At 34.6% G+C, this 10,399-nt stretch overlaps 1 protein-coding gene across 1 annotated transcript; it reads left to right on the forward strand.

The window, feature by feature from the left end:
• The first annotated feature begins 2,166 nt into the window (after window positions 1-2,166).
• On the forward strand, window positions 2,167-10,045 carry LOC126879013 (uncharacterized). Its single transcript, XM_050641890.1, has 2 exons — window positions 2,167-2,347; window positions 9,604-10,045. The coding sequence occupies exons 1-2, from the start codon at window positions 2,306-2,308 to the stop codon at window positions 9,904-9,906; spliced, it is 345 nt and encodes a 114-aa protein (XP_050497847.1). The 5' UTR covers window positions 2,167-2,305; the 3' UTR covers window positions 9,907-10,045.
• The last annotated feature ends 354 nt before the right edge of the window (window positions 10,046-10,399 follow it).

Raw genomic sequence — 10,399 nt, forward strand, 5'->3', positions numbered from 1 at the left:
TAGTAAATTCCGAAAGTATTCCTTCCATCGCTCTACGATTTCTGTTTCCATCATTATCAGTTCACCTGCTTCATTTCTCATAGCTTGTGTTACCCCAACATTTCCACCTTGTCTGACTGTCTTCACTTCCCTAAAGAATTTTCTTATTTGATTCCTCTCGCCACTTATTTCCATTACTCGTATTTGCTGTTATGTGTAGCTTGGCTTTTTAGTTCTGAGTAGTTGCCTTGTCTGTGCCCTCGTTCTGCGAAAATCTGCGTTGTTCTCATCTGTAGGGTTTTGTAACATTTTCATTCTTTTGTGAGTTTTTGTTTCCAGCATTTCTTCGCATTGTTTGTCAAACCATTTCTGTTTTGGGCGAGTCCTCTTTTTCCCAATGGTTCCTTTCGCTGCTTGTTCTATCACTGATGCCACTCGCTGCCATGCATCTCCTAGGTCTACATTTTGGTCTTCCTCTCCCAGCAATTGAAATCTGTTGCTTATGGCTACTTGGTACTCCAGTTCTTTATTTGGTGTTTGAAGAGCTTCTATGTCCCATCTTACTCTTTGTTCTTGTTGCTCCATCTTCTGTATTGATATTCGTGTTCTCAACTTTGATTTTACAAGAAAATGATCACTATCGCTGTCAGCTCCTCTCATACTTCGTGTATTAATAATGCTACTAGAGTGTCTTGCATCAATGAGGACATGATCTATTTGGTTACGTGTTCTTCCATCATTTGACACCCATGTGACCTTGTAAATGTCCTTTCTTTCAAATTGGGTGGATTTAATAATCATGTTATTAGATATTGCGAATTGTGTTAGCCGGTGTCCATTATCATTTGTTGTATCGTGTAGGCTATGTTTACCAATTACTTCTCTTAAATAGTCTTCCTTACGTAGTTTAGCATTACAGTCCCCCATTACTATTTTGATGTCATGTTTTGGCGCTGCTTTATACTGTTGGTCTAGTAATTCGTAAAATTCGTCCTTCCCATCTTCTTCGGCATCTTCTGTTGGGGCATAAATTGAGAATATAGTGAGATTGAACCACTTACCTTTGAGTCTAATATAGCAGATACGTTCGTTTATTGGCTTGAAATCTATCACTGCCGTTTTTAATCTTTTTGCAATTACGAATCCACATCCGTATTCATGTCTGTTCTCACTACCCGACCAAAAGACTATAACATCTTCCATTTCTAAATTTCCGTTGCTGTTCATCTTATTTCCTCTATTGCTGTTATATCCATGTTATATTCTTGCAGTTGTCTAATGGCTCTTGTCGCTATTCCAGGTCTGTACCAACTTAACACATTCCACATACCTATGCAAATATCCTTATTCCGTTGCGTGTGTCGTTTATATCGAGTATCCGTCTTGTTCCGAGGCAATAGTTTCTGTTTCGTGGCTTCCAAATTTTCATATGTACGGGACGCCGGCCCATAGCACAATCCCCTTTTCGGAGGACCATTTCACCCGCTCTCGTCCGTTCCCGACCCCACTTTCCACCCGGGTTTGATACCGGATCTCCGGCGGGGTTGCTCGGTTTAACAGGAGGTACCAGCGTGAAGGTGAGAGTCGGATTTGAGTAGAAGAGGCCAAGTGGAGTAAACTGGAATCAACTCCATATATTCGCATTCTACCCCTTTACCCCCTGTCTGTACCTACTTACATGATTTTTTTGTTTATGCAGATTGGATAAATCAATACGTAATGTGCCTACCTTTGAAATTGAGTTATACAGGGTAGCAAGGTCGGTAAATGGGTAAGTGTTCTTTTGACCGGTGTAAAATTTTTGTAATAACTCTAGTGGCGCCCTTTAATTGCTGGCGCCTGTGTGTTCCGCATACATTGCACACGTGGACGGCGCGGCCCTGCCAACTAGAGGGAAACAATGTGAGGAAGACCAGACAACAGCTGGAAAAGAGCAACGACGAGAGAACCCGAAAAAATTAGACGAAGATGGGGTACAGTCAATCAATCTTACACTTTTGGCCAAGAAACGCATAAGCGCCCAATACTCCACAAGGAGTGATGGAACTAGAGAGAGAGTGATAATTAAATAATAAGTAGATATTGATAAGCCAAGATAATAATAATTAAAATGTTTTTGTTTCAATTGTATATAAAACAGATTATATAATTATGATGAATTATTATATATATGAGTTATATTATATTATAATGAAAAATAGTGTTTTCTTTCAATTCTCCTATAAACTCTAAAGGTCAAAAAATGAAACTGATATGATATCATATTTAAAGATATAAAAGCAGAAATCAATCAATAAAGTTATACATTATCACAGTAGGTATAATTATGAATTATTTAATTGCATTTGTGCTGTTGTTCGCTGTTGCGGTGAGTAATCAGTGTTGTGAATTTAAAATATTTATGAAACTTTTTGTTTCTATTTTGTATGCTGAAAGGATACTTTTTTATTACTATTATTCTTTATTTATGTGCACAAGAGGCCGTTAAGACCTAGTGCATTTTTATAAAATTAAGATGAACTAATTACAATTATTTGAAAAAAAACTCAAACGTAAATATATACAAAATTCTTAACTACTCGGAATGACTTGATAAATAATATTTCTCCATTCACGTCCATTTTGTGCTTTTCTTTTCCAGTCCCTCACCACAGTATAAAGAGGGACAGTAGAACCACTCTCCGAAAAATTGGAAGTAAAATCTTTAGTCGTGCATGGCGACTGCGCAATGTTCCCAATCGCGTTTGCCCCACTCTCGCATTTATAGTCGCATAGAAACGTACGGGTTTTAACAGGGAAAACCCGCATTTACCACTGGTGATTTACCAATTGCGTACTGCCGGTATTACTTCCTGGGATCAAAGCGCCGACAGAGGAGTGGTTTTACTGTGGAACCTTATATATTGTGCTGCCGGTACATATTACTTCTTGAGATAAAAGTGCCGACATGGAAGAGGTTTTACTGTCCCTCTTTATACTGTGTCCCTCACCTTCACCTGTTTAAGGTCGTCCTTCACTTTATTAATCCACCCGCTCTGGGTCTACCTCTTCTTGGGACCGATTTGTTTTGTGTGCCCCAACCATCTGATTCTTTGAACTTGACAAATTTAGTGTCTCTGTATAGGGCTTTTCGTCGATTGTCATTTCTTTCGAGCTTCTTGTCATATTGTTGTATAGACTTTGTATAATTACCAGAGAACGGCAGTTCTCGCCAGTGGCGCACATCCACACTCCCCTACACGCGACACTATATAGGGTGAGGCAGATAAAGGACCTATTAGAAATATCTCGAGAACTAAAGGCAACTGAAGTATGAAAATTGGAATAAGGGGGTTTTAAAGACTGATCTATTTAATGAAAATATTTTCATCTATTTGGTACTTCCGGTTATACCGGAAGTTGCTTATAACTTCGTTTTTTTTTAATAGGACACCCTGTATTTTTTACATTTTTGGATTCTCCTCTATTTCTTCTTTCTTAAAATAAAGGTTTTGTAACATTATACAGGGTAGGTTAAAAGATAATTACGTTTTTTTATTAATTTCGTAGCAATATTCACACCCTGTAGGATTGAAGTAGTTTGACATGATAAACTCTATTTATGTTCAAATGATTTCTAATATAGTCTACTATTGTTAACAATTATTAGTATAAGTAAATTTTTAATTTTAGTATACAGGGTGGGTCGAAACTCGGAATGAGTATTTTCTGAATTTTCTTAAATGGAACACCCTATATTTTAGTATTGTAATGAAATGATATTTCATGGTAATTTTTTACTTCTTAAGCATTCCCTATACCTAACTGCTTTAATTTGTGCTTATTTGTTTCGCACCAGCAATCTTAACTTCGATGGTATTTTGATAGCTCAACCATTATTGGCAATTTATTGTGATTGAATATTTTCACGGCTAACCTAATACAATTTCACATATTTTGTGTTGCAATTAATATTTGGTTTGAATCACCAATAACTCACAAATTAAAGCAGTTAGGTATAGGGAATGCTTAAGAAATTAAAAAATACCAAAAAATAACATTTCATTACAATATTAAAATACAGGGTGTTCTATTTAAGAAAACTCAGATAATACTCATTCCGAGTTTCGGCCAACCCTGTATACTAAAATGAAAAATTTAACTATACCAATAATTCCTAACAATAGTAGACTATATTAAAATTCATCTGAACCTAAATATAGTTTATTATGTCAAACTGGTACAATCCTACAGGGTGAGAATATTGCTACGAAATTAATAAGAAAACGTAATTATCTTTTAACCTACCCTGTATAATGTTCCAAAACCTTATATTTTAAGAAAGAAGAAATCGAGGATAATCCAAAAATGTAAAAATATACAGGGTGTCCCATTTAAAAAAACGAAGTTATAATCAACTTCCGGTATAACCGGAAGTAGCAAAGAGACCAAAATATTTTCATTAAATATTTCACACCTCAAAATCCCTTGTATTCCAATTTTCATGATTTTCTTACCTTTAGTTCTCGAGATATTTCTAACAGGCCCTTTATCTGCCTCACCCTGTATATACACGAAATTTTCGATTTTCTAAATCTGACTGAATTAAAAATTGGGCCAACTTCCATCTTAATGTTCAGGAAAAGACTCACCCATTCATATGTCAATCATCCATTTTGGTCCACGGGTGTGGATTTTACGGCCCTTCCTATTTAGGGTCTGTTTTCCGTTCTCGTCCCAAAAACTCCAAAAAACTTCGAAAATTTAACTCCGACCTTTGCGGCTTCTCATAGTACTGATCATTACCATTCTAACGCATGTCTAATTTTGAAAATCGGTTATACCATTCAAAAGTTACCGAGCTCAGAAATGTGACTGACTCAATTTTTATTTAAAAAAAGGAAAATGTTTGTCGAAATTAATGCATGTATGTGGAAAAGTTAAACCGATCTGAATTTTTTTTCTCTGTGTTTGAAGAAAGGATGAGGGCCGATTCAGAACCGATGTAGTTTGTTACTTTTGACCACCCTTAAGTCAGCTATAGGACTTAGTAAGTACAAAACGGCATATTTTTTGGGGGTACATATATTCGGTTCAAGAAGAGACAGGAGAACCGCAAATATACCAAATCAATAGTATTGAGTTAAGCTTTCAAATGGTGTTTAAGCCGCCAGGATCAAACATACACAAGGCTCAGTATAGCCGAAAAACTGCAAAACTAAACTTTGAAAGTTTTATTTTTTCGACCATTACTCAAAATTTCAACCTACGAATTGCGCCAATAACTGAGCGTTTGTAGAAGGACTCTAGGCGAATCTAAAGTTGTATACCTCATATCCGGAAAAATTCGAATTTTTAAGTTACAGTCTTCATAAATATGATCAAATCTATTTCTTATGGGAAAACGGATTTTCATACGGATCATACTTGACCTTAGATTCATCAGATACTAATTGTCAATACGTTTCAAACTCATGTTTAGTAATCCAATTCGGTTAAGCCGTTTAGAAGTTATTGAGCTACAAAAGTATAATCCAATTAACGATTATTCCCTAAATGGTTTATGTAGTTGTAGAGGGTACGACGCTAAATTTGATCTGGCAACAGGCAATTCGAGTTCATTTACCGGCCATTTTAATATTTTTTTTTCAATATATTTCGAATAGAAAAAAAATGTAGTGTACATTCGATGGACATTAGATCATTTGGGAGATAATGCGACAAAGGCGACTATTTAGAAAGCTTAACGTGTAATCGAGAAACATTGCATTTAACTTCATACATTTAATTTATAAATAACTTTGAAAAACTCCTGACACAAGAATAAAAAACCGCTAAACGCCGTCAAAATGAGTGGCGCATACAATATTCCAGCTACAAAAGTTCTGATATTAATATTACGTGGCGCAAAAATGTATTTTCATTTTGATGCAAAACAAAATTCTAGTTTCATTTTAAAAGATTTTTCCATAATATTTGCTAAATTTGAAGTAAAACGCGCCACAAAAGAGTAACTATGATAAAGTTTGAATTTTAAAACGCTTTTGTGGCGCGTTTTACTTCAAATTTAGCAAATATTATGGAAAAATCTTTTAAAATACAACTAGAATTTTGTTTTGCATCAAAATGAAAATACATTTTCGCGCCACGTAATATTCATATCAGATCTTTTGTAGCTGGAATATTGTATGCGCCACTCATTTTGAAGGTGTTTAGCGGTTTTTTATTCTTGTATTAATATACACGGATTACACGTCATTTGACAGAAGCTCGAAACAATTGACTGTGAATGAAAAGCCCTATTTCCCTTTCTGATATTTCCAGAGTATCCTCTCAAATTGTGACAACCACAAAGGGGAAATCTTGAAAGAACAAAAAATCTGATAAGTTTGAAGTTAAAAATCTTATTAAATAAGGAATATTGTTTCCTATAATTTACAGAAAGAAATATAGGTACAATTTTATGTATAATAAGACATTTCCTCAGGACCTTACATAAGCAATAAATTTTTAGTCATAAGCTTCACCCTGTCTTCTCTACTACCATGCATTTCTTCTCCTTGCTGTTGTCATCCGTATAGTTTTAACATGTTTCTTAGGATAGAAATTCTATCTTGTTTGCCGTTTTTTCCTTTCTTTATTGTATTACCGTGGTCTGCAAGAAATTATCTGCTTATTGTTCACTGGATTTGTTGTGATGCTCACGATCGCAGTTCCTTAGCACTGGGCGCACTTCTTGACACATTTGGAGAATTAGTTGCGAAACCAGTTTTGGGGGTTTATAACCCCCCTATTGGGATGTACTTTGAGCTATATATGCTTCAAACCGATCTGTCGGATACACTGGTCTTCAAAAAATTAAGTAGAGGCTGAATAAAAACGCCTTGGGGCTAATAATCAAACAACGTGAGTGAAGAGTATAATCGCTGAAAACATCAACAAAGCTTATTTCATCGGCAAACTGGCTGAGAATTATAAGAGTTTTTTTTTAATACAAAAAGAATTGGATAAACTTGGTGTTCCTTCTTCTTCTTGCAGTACCGTCTCCTATCCTATCGGAGGTTGGCTACCATCACAGCAATCTTACCTTTATTGGCTGCAGCTCTGAACAACTTTATTGAACTGCACCCATACCACTCCCTTAAATTTCGCAGCCAGGAAATCCTCCTACGTCCCACATTTCTCTTTCCCGAGATTTTTCCTTGGCTTATGAGTCTTAACAGAGAGTACTTTTCTCCTCTCATTACGTGGCCTAGATACTCCAGTTATTTCGTTTGTATGGTTTTTATGACTTCGAATTCCTTCCTCATCTTCAGCAAAACTTCTTGATTTGTTGCTCTTTCTGTCCATGGTATTTTCCACATTCTCCTGTAACACCACATCTCGAATGCCTCAATGTTTTTGATGTTTATCTTTTTTAGCCCAATAAATGACCATTTTGGAATGTAATTTCCAGGGGCAACTCCGAATTTCATGAAAATTTGGATTTAGGTTCTACTTACCCTCCACTTCAAAGTTGAATTTGTGCCGTTGGTTGCTTTTACTTGGAGGGTGACATTTACCCTTCTCGGGGGGTGAAAAACGCGTGTTTAAAATAAGGCTGGAAATGGATAAATTGACTTATTTAAGCACCTTTTGTTCCATAAAGTTTTTTACGTAAGTCAATACTTTTCGAGTTATTCGCGATTTAAAATGTTGATTTTTCGACAAAAAAAAACTACGTTTTCAGACCGTTTTTCCCAAATAACTCAAAAAGTAAATACTTTATCGAAAAAAATATTTTTAGTAAAAGTGTAGCCTACAAAAAACAAAAAAAATGGTGTACCAGTAAAGTCTACAAATTGAGTAGAAGCAAAGTTGTAGCTCATGAAAAATACGTTCTTATTCGTCTAATTCCAAATCGAATAATTCAACGCGAAATCACCGAAGAAAGAAGCGTTTTTGGGGAAAACCTTATTAACATTTTTAAAGTACCGAAAAAAAGCTTATTATTTGTTTTTTACAAAAGTTTAGAGCATCAAAAATAAACGAGTTACACTGAAAAAAAAGTTGGCCCCTTTTTTTGGTAAAAAAAATCGTGAAAACCTCCCTCTATTTAGCACCCTAAATAAAATTAATCGTTTGGCTTTACCATCTATTTTAACTGTATGTGTATTGTTTATATGATCTGTAAGTTTGATTGGTTTGAAGTGCTTATTTTTTAAAACATTTGGTTTTATATTAAAAAAAAAATTTCTAAAAATTTTTGAAAAATTTCATTTTTTCAACATAACTTAAAAATTATTAGTGATAAGAAAAATCTTAAATAGTAAAAAAATGTAGGTTTTGCTATTATAAATATGCTAGTTTCATTTTGTTCCTCCGTAAGACAAAAATTGGTTAAGATATGGCTGTTCAAAATTTGCATACACTCGTGATTAGTGACCCATTCAATCTTTCTCAATTATAACCCTTTCAAAAATAAACACTTTAAACCAGTGAGACTGACAGATAATATAAAAAATAAATAGGTAAGTAAATTGTTTGTAAAGCGGTAGCGATTAATTTCATTTGGGGAGCTAAACACGGCGAGATTTTCATAATTTTTTACAAAAAAAAAGAGGGCCAACTTTATTTCGAGCGTAACTCGCTTATTTTTAATGCTAAAACTTTTGTTAACAATTAAAACAAAGCTTTTTATAAACATTTTAAAAAAGTTTAAATGGGTTTTTCCCGAAAAGTGCTTAATTTTTTGGTTATTTCACCTTGAAATATTCGATTTGGAATTAGACGATTAGAACGTATTTTTCATGAGTTACAACTTTGTTTTTATTTGATTGATAGACTTTACTGATACACCATGTTTTTGGGTTTTTTATAAGCTACACTTTTGCTAAGAATATTTTTTTCGATAAAATATTTACTTTTTGAGTTATTTGCGAAAAACCGTCTGAAAACGTAGTTTTTTTGTCGAAAAATCAAAATTTTCAATGGCAAATAACTCGAAAAGTATTGACTTACGTAAAAAACTCTATAGAACAAAGGTTGCTTAAAATCAGGCAATTTATCCATTCCCGGTCTTAACTTGAACGTATGTTTTTTCACCCCCGAGAAGGGGTGACTGTCACCCCCCAAGTAAAAGCAACCAACGGCACAATTTCAACTTTAAAGTGGAGAGTAAGTAGAACCTAAATCCAAATTTTCATGCAATTCGGAGTTGCCCCTGAAAATTACACGGTATAGCCGAATTTCCCGTTCATTTACTGGGCCATTGTCCAAGATTCCATGCCGTACAGCAGAACGGAGAAAACATAGCATCTTAACATTCTCGATCTTAAGTTTATATTTATGTCCCGTTGCATAGGAACTTTTTCATTTTGACAAACGATTGTGAAGCAAACCCCTAAATATTTGTAGGACGTAACTCTTTCAACTGGCTGGTTATTTATGGTTAAATTCACATTGGTGTATAGCTTCTTTGTTACAATCATGAATTTAGTCTTTTTGATGTTCAGTTTTAGACCATATTTATTGGTATTCCTAATTGGTGTTAAAGTACTAGTTTAGTAATATGTTGTATTTAATAAAACGGGAATATATTTTTATAATTTAACGGAAAATTGCTCATTTTCTGAACAATATTTTTTAAATAAATTTTAATTTTAGGCAGGCGATCGCCACGATGATATCAAAGCAGCTGCCGAAGCATGCAATTTGAATAAGGTTGTCCTTCAAAGTCAAGACAAAGAAAAAATAGGTGAAACGGTTTTCTGTGTAAACAAGAAAATTGGTCTCATGAATGACGATGGTAGCCTTAATGAAAATGTCTTTAAGTCCGATGCAAAATTATGGAATTCTGATGACGCTTTAACTCAAAAAATCTTCAATAACTGCAAAGATTTAAAAGGTGATACTCCTACCATTAAGGCGTATAATCTAGCCAAGTGTATTAAAGAAAATAGAAACTAAAAATATGTCTGTTACAGTTAATACCATCTGAAAAGATGTTTGCCATCATTTGTGATAATATTATTTTGGATCTTTTCTTATGCTATTATATTAATTTTGTGATATCGTAATAAATTTTTAAAATAAACGTTGCAGTGTATCCGTATTTTTCATTCTATTAACCTCTATCATCATTATCTCCATGCAGGATATAAATCCCCTTCAAATATATTTTCTTCTTCTACGGCACTACAGCTCAAATTGAGCCTTGGCCTCCTTTATTTTTTGGCTCCACCCTTGTTTGTCTGTGGCTGCTCTTCTCCATACACGGACTCCTAAAAGAGTTTGTGCGTCGCTGTTTGCTGTGTTTTTCCAGTGCTTTCTTGGCTTTTTAACCGGTCTCTTTCCCTGCATTCTAGCATTCAGTGCTCTTTTTGGTAGCCTATCCTCCCCCATTTTTATCACGTGTCCGGCCCATTGCAGTCTTTGTATTCTAATAAAGTCTGACAGGGGT

Source organism: Diabrotica virgifera, chromosome 1 (genome assembly GCF_917563875.1).
Source record: "Diabrotica virgifera virgifera chromosome 1, PGI_DIABVI_V3a".
NCBI lineage: Eukaryota > Metazoa > Arthropoda > Insecta > Coleoptera > Chrysomelidae > Diabrotica > Diabrotica virgifera.

Coding starts and splice junctions, on each gene's coding strand:
- LOC126879013 (XM_050641890.1), top strand. CDS start 2,306: ATGAATTATTTAATTGCATTTGTGCTGTTGTTCGCTGTTGCG. Junction 2,348..9,603: donor TGCTGTTGTTCGCTGTTGCG/GTGAGTAATCAG, acceptor TTTTAATTTTAG/GCAGGCGATCGCCACGATGA.